The following is a 21,361-nucleotide window of genomic DNA, read 5'->3' as shown; positions in this document are numbered from 1 at the left end:
CTACTCTCGGCTCGGGTAGATCTACCCCGGGTAGAGGGGAGGGGAGAGAGGGGTGGAGAGAGAGTAGAGGGGTGGAGGGGGAAGCAAGGGGTAGACGGGGAGGGGAGAGTGAGGGGGAATGGAGAAGGGGGAGAGGGGGAGGTGGGTCGTTCCCTCACGGTCCCGGGGCAACACTCCCGCCCCTCCAGTCGCCGTGCTTCACGCCCACAGCCCCGGTTCCACCCCTCTCTCTCCCCGGGGAGACGCGGTGATCAATACAGGGAGGGCCGGGCCACTGTTACTAGCCAGTGCCTCCCCAGCCATTGACCTCACCGCACGTCACTGGTACACTAGCACCGTCTTACACACTAGGGACAATTTACAATTTTTCCGAAATCATTTAACCTACAAACCTGTATGTCTTTGGAATGTGGGAGGAAACTGGAGCACCTGGAGAAAACCCACGCAGGTCACGTACAAACGTACAAACTCTGTACAGACAACACCTTGGGTCAGGATCAACCCTGGGTCTCTGGTGCTATAAGGCAGCAATACCGCTGCACCACCATGCCACCCTTGATGGATAGGAGAGGTTAGAGGGATATGGGCCAATAGCAGGCAGGTGGGACTAGTGTAGATGGGGCAACTTGATCAGCTTGGGCAAGTTGGGCCAAATTGTGTGTTTTCATGCTATATGGCTCCGAGGCTCCATGACTCTACATGGGAGGAAACTGGAGCACCTGGTTTCTGTGACTCTATGACACCCAGAGGGAGTCAATACAGTCACAAGGAGAATGTGCAAAGACATTTAGACATGTACATGGAGAGGAAAGGTTTAGAGGGATATGGGCCGTACTCAAACAAATGGGACTAGCTTTGATGGGGCTTGTTGGTCAGCATAGACGAGTTGGGAAAAAGGGCCTACTTCTAAGCTGTATGACTCTATGCTGGATATCAGCTAGAGGGAGAGGTTGGATAAACCTGGCTTGTTTTTTGTGGAACGTCGGAGTTTGAAGGGAGACATGATAGAAGAATATCAAATTATAGCAGGCATGGGGACAGGGTAGACAGTCAGAACCTTTTTCCCCAGGGTGGAAATGTCCAACACTAGAGGGCACAGCTTCATGGTGAGAGGGGGAAAGTTTAATGAAGATGTGCAGGGCAGGAGAGTGATGGGGCCCTGGACCGAGTTGCAGGGGTGGTGGTGGGGACAGATACGATAGTGGCGTTTAAGAAGCTTTTACGAAGCCATATGGAGGTGCAGGGTAGAGAGGGATATGGATCATGTGCAGGCAAGTGAGATCAGTTCAACTTGGCATCATATATGGCACAGACATTGCAGGCTGAAGGGCCCATTCCTGTACTGTTCTACATTATATGACAAAGCAGCCGTGCTCTGCCTACGGTTACTGAGGGTCGTTTTGAAATTGCAGATTTATTAGAGCACTAAGATGAAACTGACCAGATGGTGTGGTGGAATTCTATGACTGTGTGGAGCAGCTGGACAACCAGAAATTCATGCCTCCATCACACATGTAGATGGGGAGGAATGAATGGCAAATAGAGAATCAATCTGAAGGAAAAAAACAACCAAACATAAATTGAAAATTAAAAAAGGAATTACAAGGAAAATTAATTTACTGCTTATTTTTTAAATAGTATTTAATAAATTATGGTCAAAACATAGCAGCTTATCACTGAAATATAATAATTAAGATGGGGAAAGGATAGAAATATAATTATGATTTAAATCACATTTCTCAAGGTTGTGACTTTCACCTCTGATAAAATGATTGAAGCAATTTATTTTCCCCTTGTGTTTTCTGCTTGTGTCAGTGCTGAAGCTACGATATGGAGCATCAAAGGCATGAGGATGAGTTTACCAATTGGAACTTATCACCTGCACCAAAGCAGTCCGTCCGTCTGCTTATCAGCACTGCCATAGATACACGCTGACACTGATAACTTCAGGAATAACAGATGGCAAATATTCACTGCATCTGTTACTCGGTCTCTCATGAAAGATTGCAGAAGCTCAAAGGGAGAAAGTTTCCATTTCCGAAAACCCAATTTACAATTTAACTTTTGTCTCCCGAAATAACTTAGCATTGTATTCAGATCTGTGATGTATTCTGAATTTGTCCTTTATAGATATAATGCCTCAGTTCCAAGAGAGTTGGACACTTCTGTTTTCACATCAATTGCTTGACGATAAATTCTAAGATCTTTTATCAGAGAAACTAGAAACTGAAATGAACCCACTGGATTTTACCGTCCATCAAACTTCTTCTATACACAAAGAAGAAACCACAACCTCAAAAATAAGTAGGCCCCCTTCGGTCATGACTGACCATGGGTGATGCATCCTAGCTTGCAGGTGATGCGTGGTCGGATGCAAGCCTGGGCGATGTCATATGGAGGACAGGCTGTTGCCCATGCAGCACGTCCCCCCTCTCCACGTCGCTGATCGATCCAAAGGAACAGCAGGGCCATTACAGTTTGGCACCAGCGCCGTCGCAGGAGCTGCCAGAGCGAGGTTGTAGACAACGACGAACTGCCTTAGGGGCTCCGACTCCGGATTTTCTTGAGGTTTACTTCTGGCCACTTTCCCATGACTGGATATGGCCACAAGGCAGTGGAGGTTTTAAATCAGAGTTTTCCCTCTCCTAGATGGACTGCCTTCCCAGGCTAATGAGCCACATCTACCCGAGACACATGGGGGCGGGAGCGTCTACCTTCCCGTGCAGGTCTATAGCACCTGCCCACTGCCCTCAAAAGTAAAGGTAGACACAAAATGCTGGAGTAACTCAGCGGGTGAGGCAGCATCTCTGGAGAGAAGGAATGGGCAACGTTTTGGGTCAAGACCCTTCTTCAGACTGAAGAAGGATCTCGAACCGAAACGTCGCCCGTTTCTTCTCTCCAGAGATGTTGCCTCACCTGCTGAGTTACTCCAGTATTTTGTGTCTTCCTTTGATTTAAACCAGCATCTGCAGTTCTTTCTTACACTCAAAAGTAAAATAATATTTTCCAAGATTCAGCAAAAAATCAAGAATTCACAGCAAGTGGTGGCAAACACTAGAGCTTGATTGGCAGATATACCCAAATGGGTAAAATGAAAGCAGATTGAGAACTTCAAAGAATGAAGCAATTCAGCAAAAAAGCAAAGCAGGGAATTGAACCGCAGTCCTTTGGTGGTTTCAACACAATCTCAGCAACCTTGGTCCTGTTCTTACTTTTACATTATTATATCAAGCAAAACACCTTGTCCCACATCAGTCAAACTACCAAGAACCTAACCTGTGAATCCTTAACTATTATCTGAAAAAATCTTGCATTCTTTTGTATAGGAAGGGACTACAGATGCTGGTTTATACCCAAGATAAAGGAATAGGTGAAGTTCAGTCTGAAGAAGGGTATGACACAAAATCTCACCCATTCCTTCTCTCCAGAGATGCTGCCTGAGCCGCTAAGTTACTTTTACAGGTGACTTTTATATCTGGAAAAAATCCTATTAAATCTGCTGTTAAACATTTATTTATTATTAAAGTGCAACGGCTCGGCATATGTGGGAGGAAGGACTGATGATCCCGGCTGCTGCTCGTCCCCTGAGGACCGGAGAAGAGGACGGAGGGAGCCGGTGACAGCGGACACGAGGAACAAGGGCCGTTAAGAGAGTGAACCGGGGACTTGCCTTCCACGCCCCCGAGGTCGGCAGTGGGAGGCTTCCCCAAGGCACAAAGGCTGAAGGTGGCCGGGCAGGGAGAGGGACGGCAGTCCAGGCGGAGGTGACGGCTGGAGGCCTTGCAACAGCCTGGGGCTCACCTGGATCGGGCACTGCTCCAGGAGACCGAGCGCGTGGACCGGACTGGACATCGGAAAAGGCGCCAAAACCTGGCGACTCTTGCAAGCGGCCTCAGTGGACTATTTCTATACACTTTGTGGGCCATTCTTAGTCACGTGTGTGACCAAAAATATGATAAAATGTGGAATACATCTCTTCTAATTCTGAAAGTATATATTGTGCTGTATATATAATTCATATTTTTTTCAAAGTTTATCAGGTGAAATCTTTACATTATGCTGGCAATGTTTGTTTACGGTCAGAGGTCAAATATGACTGGTCACGTGTGTGTGACCTCACACGGAAGCATTTCTTTCATAACTCATTTGTCTGTGAATTTAAAGAAAACATTTAAATTATAGCTCTGTAGGTAGGAAAAGAGCAATGAATAAGATTAATCTCTTACAAGAATGTTTTAATGTATTGACATTTATGTGGTGACACCTGGTCACGTGTGTGATATTTTGGTTCACTTTCCGAAACAAGGCCCTTGTATGAATCGGGGATTGTGCTTAGGAATGGAAATATTTGACTGAAATATATGCAAAAAAAAAATGTCACTGTATGTCTGCGCATGTGGATTAATAAAGCACCAATGACCAAATGCAAATTCAGTCATTAAATATATAATTGCTGAAATGGAAAGAAATTAACAAAATTAAAAATGGAACACATTAATTTCTGCTTTGACCACTCCCACGGGACATCCACTGACTACACCAAAGTCTAATTAATATCTGATGCTGTGCCAATCATGTAGTGATTTAAAACATTGCTTCCAGGTTGATTATTACCAAGACCACGCATGCTTGCATCCACAGCTATAAATCCTCATTTCTTACTTCCTAACACAGGTCTAACATTAGGTACAGTTTGCTTGAGGGAAAACTGGAGCCCTTGACAATCTTTCTACTTACAGTTGCATGTTTAATGCAAAATGCCAGAATTAAAATAATTTACAGTTCTCTGCCACACCATGGTAGCATTTACAAGTCATTAAATAACCGCCACTGTGACTGCTTTGAAGCCAAAGGAAATAAATTTTAGAAGCAGAGTGAATGTGCATGTGTTACTAGAATATAGAACAGTACAACACAGGAACAGGCCCTTCGGCCCACAATGTCTGTGCTAAACATGTGCCAATACCAAATCTTATCTTCCTGTACATGATCTATATCCCTCCATTCCCTGCATATCCACACGCCTATCCAAAAGTTTCTCAAAGGCCACTATCATATCTGCCTCCACCACCAACCCCAGCAGCACGTTCCAGGCACCCACGACCCTCTGTGTAACAAAAAAAAAAAATTTGCCCCGCACATCTCCTTTAAACTTTGCGCTCTCACCTTAAAGCTGTGCCCTCTAGTATTTGATATTTTTACCCTCAAGAGTCAAGAGTGTTTTATTTTCCTGTCCCGGACAGGACAATGAAATTCTTACTTGCTGCAGCACAACAGAATATGTGAATATGTAAACATTGTATATAACAGGGAAAAAAAGAAAAAGTTCAATAAATAACAGATATAGTGCAAATAACAAATAATAATAGTCTTTTGCAGTTCAGTGCTCATAGCTTATTCGTTGTATATAATAGTCTGATGGCTGTGGGTAAGAAGTTGTTCCTGAACCTGGACATTACAGTCTTCAGGCTCCTGTACCTTCTTCCTGATGGCAGTGGTGTGATAAGTGTGTGGCCAGGATGGTGTGGGTCCTTGATGATTTTGGCTGCCTTTTTGAGGCAGCGACTACGATCGATCCCTTTGACGGTGGTGAGGTCAAAGCCGGTGAAGGACTGAGCAGCGGTCACAACTTTTTGTAGTCTGTAAAGGTTCTGGCTGGCCACCCTATCTATGCCTCTTATAATTTTATATACTTCTAACGTCTCCCTCAACCTCCAGCTTTCCAGAGAAAACAATCCAAGCCTGTCCAACCTCTCCCTGTAACTAATACCCTCTAATCCAGGCAGCATTCTGGTAAACGAGATTACCAGATTATTGGGTAGACTGATGGTGCTGAAGGCTGATAAATCCCCAGGGCCTGATGGTCTGCATCCCAGGGTACGCGAGGTTGCTCTGGAAATCATGGACGCATTGGTGATAATTTTCCAATGTTCTATAGGTTCAGGATCAGTTCCTGTGGATTGGAGGGTAGCTAATGTTATCCCACTTTTCAAGAAAGGAGTGAGGGGGAAAACGGGGAATTATAGACCAGTTAGCCCGACATCGGTGGTGGGGAAGATGCTGGAGTCAATTATTAAAGAGGTAATATAAAGAGATGGTGGTTAACTTTGGCAGGTCCAAGCTCCCCCTTCAGCCGGTCAATGCTGCAGGGGCTGACATTGAGGTGGTGCAGACATATAAATACCTTGGAGTGCGCCTCGATAACAAACTGGACTGGTCTGTCAACTCTGACTCCCTCTACAAAAAAGGCCAGAGCAGACTCTTTTTCCTCAGAAGGCTCAAATCCTTCAATGTGTGTAATGATATGCTGTACATGTTTTACAACACTGTGGTTGCAAGTGTTATTTTCTACGCTGTTGTCTGCTGGGGCAACAGCATTAGTGCAAAAAACAACAAGAAGCTGGTCAAACTGGTTAAACGAGCTAGCTCAGTGCTGGAGGGGAGAGTAGACTCTGGGATGGATGTGCTTGAGAGGCGTATGAGGCACAAGGTGCAGGTCATCCAGAAAAACCCCGGGCATCCCCCCCATTTAATTCTGGAGATTCAAAAGAGCATTCGGAACAACAACCGGCTCCTCTCCCTGCCCTGTAGAACGGAGCGGTTCAGGAGATCCTTCACCCCTGCAGCCATTAGATTTTATAATTCGGACCGCTAGGCTGTAGGGGGATGCATTTTGCAATTTTAAATTTTAAATTGTTAATTATTAATTATTTTTAAGTATTTATTGCTCTCAGGTAGTGTCCACATTGTATTCTATGTATTTTCTGTCTGCGTTCGTTTTGAATCTGTGGGTTTGTTGGTTGGGGGCTTCTGGACATCTGAATTTCCCTGAGGGGATCAATAAAGTATTTATTATTATTATTATTATTATTATTATTATTATTTAATAACGGCGCATAGCAGTAAATAGATTGGTCCAAGTCAGCATGGATTTACAAAGGGGAAATTCTGCTTGACTTCTTCAGGAATTATTTGAGGATGTGGCAATTAAAATGGATGAAGGAGAGCCAGTGAATGTAGTGTTTCAGAAAGTCTTTGTTAAGGTCCCACACAGGAGATTAGTGGGCAACATTGGAGCATATGGTATTGGGGGTAGGGTATTGACATGAATAGAGAATTGGATGGCAGACAGGAAACAAAGAGTAGGAATAAACGGGTCATTGTCAGAATAGCAGGCAGTGGTGAGTGGAGTGCCGCAAGGCTCAGTGCAAGGGACCACAACCGTTTAATATATATTAATGATTTAGATGATGGGATTAAAAACAACACTAGAAAATTTGCAGATGACACAAAACTGGGTGGTACATAGTGTGGTACATAGTGTGAACTATGAAGAGGATGCTAGGAGGTTGCAGGGCAACTTGGACAGGTTGAGTGAGTGGGCAGATGCATGGCAGATGCAGTACAATGTAGATCAGGGCTGCCAACATTGGGTGAGAGTTGGGAGTGAGAAATTGCGAGAGACCAAGCCCGAGGGAGCATAGTGACCGGGGGGGGGGGGGGGGGGGGAGGAGGTTGTGCAATATTGGTGCATACTGCAGCGAGTTTTTAAACTACACTTGAATACAATATATATGCTTTAAATTGGATTGGAGCGTTTTTGAAAGGGGGGAGGCTGTGCGATCACTGACCACTGGCCTTGGGGGTACCCGGTGAGGGAGTGGAGCAACCGAGTGGGGAGAGGGTGTGGAAGAAGGATGTCCCCCCTCCAAGGGTAGGAACATTTTGAAATTTTATGTATTAAAATCATGTTTTAGTGCACTGTAGAAGTACGATTTCAATGTTTTTTGTATTTTTAAGAGGTAACTTTATCCACACAAAGGGTGATGGGTGTATGGAACAAGCTGCCAGAGGAGGTAGTTGAGGCAGGAACCATCCCAACATTTAAGAAAATGTTAGACTGATACAAGGATAGGACAGGTTTGGAGGTATGGACCAAAAGCAGGTCCCGTAGCTGGGACATGTTGGCGGGTGTGGGCAAGTTGCACCGAAGGGCCTGTTTTCACACTGTATCACTCTATAACTACATTATACCTCCACCATGCATGAATGATTCAAAATCAAGTGATCGAGTTTTATTACCATATACTCAAGCATAGAAACATAGAAAATAGGTGCAGGAATAGGCTATCGGCCCTTCGAGCCAGCACTGCCATTCAATATGATCATGGCTATTCATCTAAAATCAGTACCTCTTTCCTGTTTTTTCCCCATATACCTTGATGTCGTTAGCCCCAAGAATTAAATGTCTCTCTTGAAAACATCCAGTGAATTGGCCTGCACTGCCTTCTGTAGCAGAGAATTCCACAGATTCACAACTCTCTGCGTGAAGAAAGTTTGTTCTCATCTCAGTCCTAACTGGCCCCCCCTTTATTCTTAAACTGTGACCCCTGGTTCTGAGCGCCCCCAACATCGGGAACATTTTTCCTGCAGTTACAGTAAGTGAAAATCTAGCAGGCAAGCAGGATGCTTTCTCCAAGCACCCCCATTTGAAGTCCACTATTTTCCACCGTATCTACCCAGTGCTTGGTACTTACTTCCAGCAGCCACTGGTTGTCCTCCAGGATGCACTCTCTCTCCTTTCAACCCCCCCCCCCCCTCTATCTCTCCCCTCTCACTCTCTCCCCTTCCCTCCCTCTTCTCTCTCCCCCTCTCTCTCTCCCCCCCTCTCTCTCCCCCTTCTCTCTCTCCCCCCTCTCTCCGTCCCACCTCACTCTCCCCCTCTCTCTCGTCCCCCCTCTCTCTCGTCCCCTCTCCTCTCCCCCTCCCTCTCCCTCTCTCTCCCCTCTTTCCCCTAACTCTCTCTCCCCCCTCTCTTTCTCCCCCTCTCTCTCTCTCTCTCTCCCCCCCTTTCCCCTCTCTCTCTTTCTCCCTCCCTCCCCCTCTCCCTCTCCCTCTCCCCTCTCACTCTCTCCCTCCTCTCCCCCCTCTCTATCTCTCCTCTTCTCTCTCTCTTTCTCTCTCTTTCCTCCTCCTCTCCTCTCTCTCCCCCTCCTCTCTCTCTCCTCCTCTCCCCCTCTCTCTCCTCCTCTCTCTTCTCCTCTCTCTCCCCTCTTCCTCCCCCTCTCCTCTCCCCCTGTCTCTCTCTCCCCTCTCTCCTTTCTCCTCCTGTTCTCTACACCTCTTCTTTTTCTCCCCCCACCCTCTCTCTTCTTCTCCCCTTTTCTCTCCTTCCCCCCTCTCCCCTCTTTCTCCCTCTTCTCTCTTCCCCCCTCCTCTTTTACCACGCCTCTCTCTCCCATTCTCTCCTACCCTCTCCACCCCCTCTCTCTTCTCTCTTTCGTCCCTCTCACCCCTCTCTCTCTCCCCACTGTCTCCTTCCCCCCTCTCTCTCTCTCCACCTCCCTTTGAGAGTCTGTCCCTTCGGCACAGAGACTCTCGTGGCAGCGGCGCTTCAGACGCCTCCGACGGCCCGGAACACTCGCACTGTCCGCAGTTCTCAGGTTGGCTCGCCTGCCCCGACCCCGCAAAAACGAAATGAAAAAAAACCCTGCGGTTTTTCGGGTTACGGGCTGAAAACCCGTATATTGCATATTGGGAACAGTTTGCAAAAGATCTAAACACACTACTGAGGACTCCTCGTATTTATACTTAATTTATGGCCATTCCGAAACACCCCCCACCCCCCAGGTTTTACAACTGATTCACCTGGTTAGTTCCAACTCCGGCTGCTTGGTTGGATGTGCAGTCGGCGGCTTCACATCCAACCAAGAAAGAGAAGAGGCGCGACGTCACTCACAGCCGCCAACTGACGCGCTTCCCTGAACCGCACAGATCCCTGGCACGCGGTGCTAAGGGACAAATTGCGCAGGGACTGAACTCAGCGTGAGAACTCGGTCATGAGCGTGAGGGCGTGAGAAATTGCTCCAGGGCGTGAGTCTCACGCCAAAAGCGTGAGAGTTGGCAGCCCTGATGTAGATAAATGTGAGGATATCCACTTTGGCGGCAAAAACAAGGAGGCAGATTAGTATCTGATTGGTGTCAGATTAGGAAAAAGGGAAGTGCAACGAGACCTGGGTGTCCTTGTACACCAGTCACTGAAAGTAAACATGCAGGTACAGCAAGCAGTGAAGAAAGCTAAAGGCATGTTGGCCTTCATAACGAGAGGATTTGGGTATAGGAGTAAAGAGGTCCTTCTGCCGTTGTACAGGGCCCTGGTGAGACCACTTTGGAGTATTGTGTACAGTTTTGGTCTCCTAATTTGAGGAAGGACATCCTTGCTATTGAGGCAGTGTAGTGTAGGTTCACGAGGTTAATCCCCGAGATGGCGGGACTGTCATATGAGGAAAGATTGGAAAGATTGGGCTTGTATTCACTGGAATTTAGATGAGAGAGGATCTTATAGAAACATATAAAATTATAAAAGGACTGGACAAGCTAGATGCAGGAAAAATGTTCCCAATGTTGGGGGAATCCAGAACCAGGGGCCACAGTCTAAGAATAAAGGAGAGGCCATTTAAAACTGAGATGAGAAAAATGTTTTCACCCAGAGAGTTGTGAATTTGTGGAATTCTCTGCCACAGAGGGCAGTGGAGGCCAATTCATTGGATGAATTTAAAAGAGAGTTAGAGCTCTAGGGGCTGGTGGAATCAAGGGGTATGGGGAGAAGGCAGGCACAGGTTACTGATTGTGATGATCTGCCATGATCACAATGAATGAAGGGTTACTTCTAATACTTAATTCATGTTCACTGGCACTGATTTAAACATAGGTGCAGTTGATACAGGGCCAAATGATATTCAGAGGCATTGATCCCACGCAATCAATTTTTTTGCCAGCAATCAATCATTTGACAGCTCCGGGCTTGTACTCGCTGGAGTTTAGAAGGATGAGGGAGGGAACTCGTGGGAACTTACCGAATAGTGAAATCCCTGAATAGAGTGGATGTCTCCACTAGTGGGAGAGTCTAGGACCAGAGGGCACATCCTCAGAATAATAGGATGTACCTTTAAAAAGGAGATGAGGAGGAATTTCTCTTGCCTGACTGTGGAATTCAGTGCCACAAACGGCTGTGGATACCAAGTCAATGGGTATTTTCGAGGTAGAGATGAACAGATTCTTGATTAGGAAGAGGGTCTGGGGTTATAGGGAGAAGGCAGGAGAATGGGGTTGAGAGGGAGAGATAAGCCAAGATTGAATAAGCCAAGATTGAGAGGGTATGAGCAAAAGGAAGAGGTTGAGTAGGTTTGCTCTCTATTTCATGGTGTGCAGGAGGATTGGGGGAGATCTTATAGAGGTGTACAAAATCATGAGAGGAATAGACCAGGTAGATGCACAGAGTCTTTTGCCCAGAGTAGAGGAACCAAGGACCAGAGGACATAGGTTCAAGGTGAAGGGGAAAAGATTTAATAGGAATCCGAGGGGTAACTTTTTCACACAAAGGGTGGTGGGTGTATGGAACAAACTGCCAGAAGAGGTAGTTAAGGCTGGGACTATCCCAACATTTAAGAAACAGTTAGACAGGTTCATGGATAGGACAGGTTTGGAAGGATATGGACCAAGCACAGACAAGTGGGACTAGTGTAGCTGGGACATTGTTGGCCGGTGTGGGCAAGTTAGGCCGAAGGGCCTGTTTCCACACAGGGTCACTCTATGACTCTAGAGTATGAACGTATTATTTATTATTATTTATGTACCGTCAAATTTCGACAAAAAAAATTTCGTACAAGCGATTAATGCAGCAACTAACAACAATTGGAACATTTTTTCTTTCCATCCATATCTAGTTATAACGTTCATTATTAATCTGTGCATTCAGCACATTTGTCAAAATCAGAGACTGATGAAGGGTTCCGACCCCAAACGCCATCTATGTATGGTCTCCAGAGTCACAGCAGGTCGCTGAAAATTTTCAACATGTTGAAAATCCAGTGGTGACCAGAAAAAGGTACGACTCTTTGGGGACTACTCACGACCATGCAGGCGTCACCATGCAAAACAATTGCGTAAGTGGGACAGGCCCTTGACTGCAACATGTAACAAGATGTCACATCACGATGGGAGCAAGAGAGATTTTGGATTTTAGACATTAGAGATACAGCATATAAACAGGCCCTTCGGCCCACCGAGTCCACACCGACCAGCAATCACCTGTAAACTAGTTACCAAAGCCAATTAACCTACAAACCTGTACACCTTTGATGTGTGGAAGAAAAAAGGAGCACCCGGAGAAAATACACGTGGTCACAGGGAGAATGTACAAACTCCGTACCAACAGCACCTATAGTCAGGATCGAACCCGGGTCTCTGGTTCTGTAAGGCAGTAGCTCTACTGCTGCACCACTGAGATGCACTCCAAAACATCTACTGTGTGGCATGTATTTCTACTGAGAGATGGAAATATAGCGAAATGGGCAAGGTCAATAGATCCAGATATGAAACCAAGTTTACCTGCAGTCTATCCAGAGGCTCTTAAAGGGATAGCCATGGGCTTTTAATAACATGGAGCCAAAGGCTCGCATTCAGACCATGTACGGCTGCATGCTTCTTGCTTCTCTCGATCTCCCCCACCCAACCACCCCCTCCACTTGATAGATGCAGTGGCACAGCAGGTGGAACCGCTGCCTCACACCGTCAGAGACTCGGGTTCGATCCTGACCTCGGGTGCTGTCTGTGTGGAGTTTGCACGTTCTCCCTGAGACCATGTGGGTTTCTTCTGGGTTCTCCGGTTCCCTCTCACATCCTAAAGACGTGCGGGTTTGTAGGTTAATCGGCACTTTGTAAATTGCCCCCTAGTGTGTTGGGAGTGGATAAGAAAGTGGGATAACATAGAACTAGTGTGAACGGGTGATCGTTGGTCAGCAAGGTGTCAGTGGACCGAAGGGCCTGTTTCTATGCTGCATCAATCAATCAATAGCCACCCACATTAAAAGTAATTACCCCATGCATCTTCCACTCTGTGGAATGAAGTCATCTCAAACCTGAGGAAAAGATTAAGATTTTAAAGATTTTAAAGAAGCCTCTTTGTTTGCAATTTCATTAACTATTTGGAAGAACATTGAACCAGTGTGAACGGTCGGCATGGACTCAGAGGGCCGAAGGGCCTGTTTCCATGCTGCGTCTCCCAATCAAGCAATTTATTATTTTAAACGGATTGATCCTGTCAAAACATAGCCAAAGAAACATCACACAGCCAAATAAGCTTTCATCCACTATTGTGGCCAGGGGTCCTGTCGTTGCATATATTTATTTGTGAAGGCACCAAAACATTAATAGGACAGAACATAGAGCCATGAGGGGGGAAAAGAAACATGCTATCTCGATCACACTATTGTTGCTATTAGATCTAATTAATATATCCACGACCCATTAGTGCTGTCAGAATCTGTCAGGCTGTTATATGTTCATCTTTCACTACATTCTCAATACACAGCCGGGTATGTTCAAAAAAAGACTCACACAGCCGCATACAGGAGCCCTTCTCTGAAAGTACAAATGAAAGCTGAGAACGCAGGGGCGACACAGTGGAGCAGCGGTACAGCTGTTGCCTTACAGCACCAGACACCCGGGTTCGATCCTGACCATGGGTACTACCTACATGGAGTTTGTACGTTCTCCCAGTGACCACGTGGGATTTCTCCAGATGCTACGGTTTGCTCCCACCCTCCAAAGACGTACAGATTTGTAGGATAATTGGCTTTGATTAATTTTAAATCGTCCCTCCAGTGTGTAGGATAGTGCTAGTGTACGGGGTGATCACTGGTCAACACGGGCTCTGTGGGCCAATGGGCCTGTTCCCGTGCTGCATTTCTAAACTAAAACTACACTAAACTCATGCATCCCAGTCTCCAGATTGTTCCAAGCAAAAAATGTGAAGACCAACCATGTCAGATAACAATCCTACACCAGCGTGACATTATTTCAGTGTGTGGATATTACACCTCAAAGATTGGATTTCATGCAGTCACACTTTCAGTTTATCAGTAATCAACTTTGACCTGAAAGGGGGATTCATTTTCAGGATTAACTGAGTGAGGACTGCATTACAACTCTTCCAGAGCAGTTTGATTTATGGCCCTGTCTTTCTCTACATTTTACTCACTTTTAATCTCTCTTGGTAGCTAAGAGATTGCCTAATACAAGGACAAGAGGAAAGATACAGAATGCAAGCATAGTAACTGTGAATTGTTTTTGCAAAAACTGTTCACACTTCACCGGGGAGATGGTTTGAAAGCCCAAGGTGATACAGTAAGATAAATGCTGAAGGCTGAAGAATGGTGAATAACTCAGCCTTACTGAGAGCAGTCAGGCTTGGGAAGATGAGCATCTCCCAATAATGTGAAATATCACCCAGCGATGCCACTCAGACAACTTATCTGGCAACTGAACCGTCCTCTCACCAACTAGAGTGTGGTCCTGACCTCCCATCTACCTCGTTGGAGATCCTTGGATGATCGCCACTGGACTTTATCAGACTATCACTATCAGACTCCACTGGACTTTATCTTGTGCTAAACATTATTCTCTTTATCCTGTATCCTTACTGTTTGTAATCGTGTGTAGTCTTTCCGCTGACTGGTTAGCACGCAACACAAAAGCTTTCCGCTGTAGCTCGGTACACGTGACAGTAACAAACTAAACTGAACTCAAAACAAAGAAAGTTTTAAATTAGAATAAAACAATCTCGTACAAGATTAAAATGTCAACAAGAAGAGGAATGACGGCTCTGTGAGGGTGAGGATGATTAAACTGAGCTGCAAATTAAAGACACAGAGTAGAAACAAGCAATTACAGATGCAGGTTTACACAAAGTGCTGGAGTAACTGAGCGGGTCAAGCAGCATCTCTGGAGATCATGGATAAGCGACATTTTGGGTCGGGACATTTCTTTCGGGTTGGGATGTTTTCAAGAGAGAGTTAGATTTAGCTCTTCGGCATAATGGAGTCAAGGGATATGGGGGAGAAAGCAGAAACGGGGTACTGATTGTGGATGATCAGCCGTGAGCATATTGATTCGCGGTGCTGGCTCGAAGGGCCGAATGGCCTACTTCTGCGCCTATTTTTCCACGTTCTACGTTTCTTCAGACTGAAACGTTACCTATTCAAAGAGAAACACAAACAGCTGGAGTTTCTCAGCGGGACAGGCAGCATCTCTGGAGACATGGAATGGGTGACGTTTCGGTTCGAGATCCTTCTTCAGACGTTAGGAATAAGGGAAATGAGATATAGGCAGTGATGTGGAGAGATAAAGAACGATGAATGAAAGATATGCAAAAAAGTAACGAAGATAAAGGAATCGGGCCATTGTAAGCCGTTTGTAGGGTGAAAATGAGAAGCTGGTGCGACTTGGGTGGGGGAGAGATAGAGAGAGAGGGAATGCCGGGGCTACATGAAATCAATATTCATACCACTGGGCTGTAAAAATGTGTAAGAAAGAACTGCAGATACTGGTTTAAATCAAAGGTTGATACAAAATGTGTAGTAACTCAGTGGGGCAGGCGGCATCAAAGATTTTCAGACCCACTGGGCTGTAAGCTGCCCAAGCGAAATATGAGATGCTGTTCCTCCAATTGGTGTTTAGCCTCACTCTGACAATGGAGGAGACCGAGGACAGAAAGGTCTGTGTAGGAATGGGAAGGAGAATTAAAGTGCCCAGCAACCGGGAGATCAGGTAGGCTCAGGCAAACTGAGCAAAGGTGTTCCGCAAAATGATCGCCCAGTTTGCGTTTGGTCTCGCCGATGTATAAGAGTCCACATCTTGAACAGCTGATGAGGTTGGAGGAGGTGCAAGTGAACCTCTGCCTAAACTGAAAGGACTGTCGGGGTCCCTGGACAGAGTCGAGGGAGGAGGTATAGGGACAGGTGTTGCATCTTCTGCGGTTGCAGGGGAAGGTACCTGGGGAGGGGGTGGGAAGGGTGGGAAGGGATGAGTTAACCAGGGAGTTGTAGAGGGAACGGTCTCTGCGGAAGGCAGAAAGGGGTGGAGATGGGAAAATGTGGTGGGATCCCGTTGGAGGTGGTGGAGATTTCGGAGCATGAAAACAGGCTCTTCAGCCCACTGAGTCCATGCTGACCATCGATCACCCATTCACACTAGTTCCATGTTATCCCACTTTCTCATCCACTCCACACACACTAGGGACAATTTACAGAAGCCAATTAAAGGAAGGAAGTAGGCGGAGACAGTAGGTTTTGTGGGAGAACTGGGAGGGGAAGGAGGGAGAAAGCAAGGGCTATCTAAAATTAGGGAAGTCAATGTTCATACCGCTGGGGTGTAAACTACCCAAGTGAAATATGAGGTGCTGTTCCTTCAATTTGTGCTGGGCCTCAACTTGGCAATGAAGGAGGCACAGGACAGAAAGGTCACATTGGGAATGGGAGAGGGAGTTGAAGTGCTGAGCAACCGGGCGATCAGGTTGGTCGACAGAGGTGTTCAGCGAAGCGATTGCCAAGCCTGCGCTTGGTCTCACCGATGTAAAGAAGTTCACACCTGGAACAGCAGATGCAGTAGATGAGGTTGGAAGAGGTGCAGATGAACCTCTGCCTCACCTGGAAAGACTGCTTGGGTCCTTGGATGTGGTCGCGGGGGGAAAGTACCCGGGGAGGGGGTGGTTTGTGTGGGAAGGGACAAATTGACCAGGGAGTTACGGAGGGAGCGGTCTCTGCGGAAAGCAGAAAGGGGAGGAGATGGGAAGATGTAGCCTGTAGTGGGATCCCGTTGGAGGTGGCGAAAATGTCGGAGGATTATATGTTGTATGCGACGGCTGATGGGGTGGAAGGTGAGGACTAGGAGGACTCTGTCTCTGTTGCGACTAGGGGGAGGGGGAGCATGGGCAGAGCTGCGGGGTACCGAGGCGACATGAGTGAGGGGCACATCTATGATGGGAGAGGGGAACCCCTGTTCCCTAAAGAATGAGGACAGCTTGGATGTACTAGTGTGGAACACCTCATCTTGGGCGCAGATGCGGTGTAGATGGAGAAATTTGGATTAGGAGATCGAGTCTTTGCAGGAAGCAGGGTGAGAAGAAATGTAGTTGAGATAGTTGTGGGTTTGTAATAGACGTCAGTCAATAGTCTATCTCCTGTGATGGAGACTGTGAGATCAAGAAAGGGGAGGAAGGTGGTCCAAGTAAATTTGAGTGCAGGATGAAAATTGGTGGTGAAGTTGATGAAGTCCATGAGTTCTGCATGGGTGCAGGAGGTAGCTCCGATGCAGTCATCAATGTAACGGAGATAGAGTTCGGGGATAGGCCCAGTGGAACAGGGATTGGACACTATTCACCTATTCATGTTCTTCAGAGGTGCTGCCTAACCCGCTGTGTTACTCCAGCACTTTGTGTCTTTTCTTTCAAATTAATCATACATCAATTTGTAATATGGAGGCACAGGAAAGGGCAGATGCCAGCAACACAATGTGCTGATGAATTTGAAAACTGTAGAAGTGTCCTGACCCAAAATGTCGTCCGTCCATTCCCTCCACAGATGCTGCCTGACCCACTGAGTTCCTCCGGCACTTTATAACATTTTGTAATATTCCCTCTTCTCCTATCTAACTCAAGATGAATAATGTTCGGAGGACACATGTAAGAACAGAAAAAGCTATTTATCAGAAATGAGCACGTCATCGCAAATGAGAAGCTTTGCATTATAAATAGCTGAAACAAATAAATAATTGAACCACCGTTAGAAATGAACAAGATGAAACACACCATGGGATAATTTCCCCTGCAGGGCTTAAGACAGAATTAATGAGGAAATCTGATTACCTACATGGATTGCAAATGGGTTTCCCTCAAAACGTGCTTGGCTTAGTTTACTATTGTTACGCATACCGATGTACACGCAAAAGCTTTTTTGTTGCACGCTATCCAGTCAGCGAAAATATTATACACGATAACATTGGATGTGGGGAGGATGTTTCCATTAGTGGGAGAGTCTATGACTAGCCTTCTTTTAGGAAGGAGATGAGGAGAAATTAATTTAGTCAGAGGGCCGTGAATCTGTGGAATTCTTTGCCGCAGAAGTCAGTGGATATTGTTAAGGCAGAGATACATTTTTGATTAGTACAGGTGACAGAGGTTATGGGGAGAAGGCAGGAGAATGGCATTAGGCGGGAGAGATAGATCAGTCGTGATTGAATGGTGGAGTAGACTTGCTGGGCCGAATGGGCTAATTCTACTCCTATCCCTATGACCTTGTGACAATCAAGCCGTCCACAGATACACTATAAAAAGAACCTTTGAGGCTCTTCTTCAGACTGATTTTGTGGGGAGGAAGAGAAGGCTGGAAGCGAGGAGAAGGAGCACAAAGCCAGGCGGGTGATAGGTGGATACAAGTGAAGGGGAGGCAGTGTTAGGCAGATGATTGTACAAAGGCCAAAGTTGAAAGGACAAAAAGATATGAGACGAAAGGATTAAAGTGTTGAGAATTGTGAACCTAGAAGACACTTTGCCACCTTACTCAGTGTCATCTAACTTTGCGACCTTAGAATTTTTGGGCCATTATTTTTTTATGGCTGTGTCAAGAGTAAGTGTGGAAATAACTATACAGTACAAACAATACCTTGGACGAGATGGTGGGACACAATTCTCATCAATCCCAACCCTGTTGAAACGGTCTCCAATGCCAACAAGAGTCGTGAGTGTTTTATTGTCATATGTCCCGAAGTGGAACAATGAAATTCTTACTTGCAGCAGCACAACAGATGCGTAAATACAATACTCAGTAAACACCATAATAAGCAACAAATTGATATTAATAACAGTGCAAAAAGTGTAGAAGTTGCAGTCGTGCAAATATTACAGTGTAGATGCAGTAAAGTCGCAGCAGCAGCCGAATTACTAATACAGGTGCTAACTCCTGCTTTAGGATATGAACCAAAGTGAGTTTACACTCAATGTTGCAAATGCCATAAAATGCAGAACAATCCAACACAGTAAAAGGCCCTTCGACCGACAACATCTGTTGAACATGATGCCAAGAACTAATCTCCTCTATCTGCGTGTGATCCATACCCCTCCATGTCCATCAAAACTCTAGCCAATCAGCTTCCCCTCCCCTCACCTGTGTTCACCTATTAGCTGCCAGGTTTTGTCCTGCTCCTCCTCTCATTCATCTTTCTTAACCCCCACTCCCTCCCGGCAATCAGTCTGAAGAAGGGACCGTACACAAAACGTCACCAACCCACTCCCTCCACAGATGCTACCTGACCAGTCGAGTTCCTCTAGCACTTGGTGCTCTATAAACTCATGTCATTCGGCCCATTGAGGTTACTCCGCCATTCAATCATGGCTGATCTATCTTTCCCTCTCAGCCCCATTCTCCTGCTTTCTCCCCATAACCCCTGACACTCGTACTAATATAACCAACTTGTCAATCTCCACTTTGAAAATACACGTTGACTTGCAGAATTCTCTGTTCAATCCATAAACATAACTCCAGACTTCAATCTGCAACCATTTGGTGTCTCCATTTCATTCTCAATCCAAATCCTGTCCTGGGCTTTCGATATTCCTCTTACAAATTCAACTGTCCAACACATCAAATACCTCATAGGCACATCACAGGCTTCCCAACTAAACAATCTCATATCAACAGACTCATATCATCAGTGTGAAGAAGGGCCCTGTCCCGAAACATCACCTATCTATGCTCTTCAGAGATGCTGCCTGAACTGTTTTAGAGATAAAGCGTAGAAACTGGCTCTTCAGCCCATCAAGTCTGTGTCGACCAGCAGTAGCAGTACTAGCAATGCTAGCAGTATCTCTCACACTAGGGACAATTTACAATTTTACAGATACTAATTAATCTACAAACCTGCACGTCTTTGGAGTGTGGGAGGAAACCCGCGCAGGTCACGGGGAGAACGTACAAACTCCATACAGACAGAACCTGTAGTCTGGATCGAATCTGGGTCTCTGGCGTTGTAAGGCAGCAATTCTACCACTGTGCCACCGTGTTACCCCACGCACCTCTGTGCCACCCCTAAGTTACTCCAGCACTTTGCGTCCTTATTTATCCAAAAATCAGTTGACTTTTTCTTCCACAAGTTCTGATGATTACTTATTTAACTGCAATGTTGACTCGATGCTCTCTCACCACAGTCGCTGCTTAAATTGTTGTGTATTTCCATCATTTTGTATTCTATTTTAAGATATTTCAAATGCTATAGTTTAGATCTAAATGCGGCTTCACAAGAAAGAATCAGCAGCTTTGTCTAATGCACAAGTGTTAACATTAAGTAATTAACTGCAATTCTTGCAAATAACAAAGGGGTTTGCCATTTCAGTGTCAATGATAATTATGTGAATTACCATTACCTGATGTTAATCAGCAAATAATTAACTGCTTACCAATAACTGGCAGAAGGAAAAGACCGAGAAAAATACGAACTTAGGAAATGGCAACAGAATTAATGAATTAGTTTCAAGAACAATCAGCATTTCTATTAATTATTAAAAGTATGAAGGATAAGATGGGTATTTTCCCTTTTCGAACTTCCATTCAATTAAGAAGCTCTTAATTTATTGGTGTTCCATACCATTATATTCCAGTGCCTAAAGTAATCATAAAGGCTAATGAGCCTTGAATTTCAAGGTGATTGGAATGTAAATACGGGGGAGTCAGGTGTCACCTTGCTCTCAGTGCACACATAAGGGGTTTAATTTTAGTCACAAAACCTCAAGACAGATAACTAAGTAGAAACAAGGAACTGCAGATGCTGGTTTACAAAAAAAAGTGACAAAGTGCTGGAGTAACTCAGCGGGTCAGGCAGCATCCGTGGAGAACATGGATAGGGAACATTTTGGGACAGGACCCATCTTCATGGATAGACAACTAGCCCAAGAATGGGAAGACTAGAGGTCATAACTTTAAGATGAAGGAAGATAAGACAAAAAGGGATGTGTAGGTGAAGTTTTTATTCACAGAGAGAGTATGGGGCGAAGATCGTGCAGCCAGGGGTGGTCGCAGAGGCAGAAACAATAGCGCCGTTTAAGAGGCTATGGGTTTACAATGGAGGTGTGATGGATGGAGGGATTTAGAACACGTACAGGCAGAAGAGATTATTTTAATTTATTTTGTTTAAGAGTGCTTTTAGGTAGGCACATGAAATTGCAGTGAATGGCTTTTCATTGTGACAATAAACGTGACAATAAACTAAACTAAACAGGAGTGATATGGATCATGTGCAGGAAGAGGAGATTAGTTTAATTTGGCATCATGTTTCGGCACGGACATTGTGTGCCAAAGGGCCTGTTCCTGTGCTGTATGGTTCTGTTCTATCCGACCCCCACAGGTCTAGCGGAATGATACTGGGCTTCAGTGGATTAAATCATGGGGGAATGTTGCATAAACATGGCTTGTATTTCCTTTTTTGAGCGGAGCTAATCGAGATACATAACATTAAAAGGCATTCGATCTAA

The 21,361-nt window shown here is 45.6% G+C and overlaps 1 protein-coding gene across 1 annotated transcript in view; it reads right to left on the bottom strand.

The window, feature by feature from the left end:
• The window catches only part of kcnt2 (potassium sodium-activated channel subfamily T member 2), a 302,520-nt gene that overhangs the window by 130,942 nt on the left and 150,217 nt on the right, over nucleotides 1–21,361 (bottom strand). The window contains 1 exon segment of the mRNA XM_033029131.1: nucleotides 3,671–3,844. Within this exon segment, the coding sequence (XP_032885022.1) occupies nucleotides 3,671–3,844 (174 nt within the window).

The sequence above is a fragment of the Amblyraja radiata genome, chromosome 10 (genome assembly GCF_010909765.2).
Source record: "Amblyraja radiata isolate CabotCenter1 chromosome 10, sAmbRad1.1.pri, whole genome shotgun sequence".
NCBI lineage: Eukaryota > Metazoa > Chordata > Chondrichthyes > Rajiformes > Rajidae > Amblyraja > Amblyraja radiata.
The sequence above is the reverse complement of the archived record's forward strand: the minus strand, read 5'-3'. Positions and strand labels throughout refer to the sequence as shown.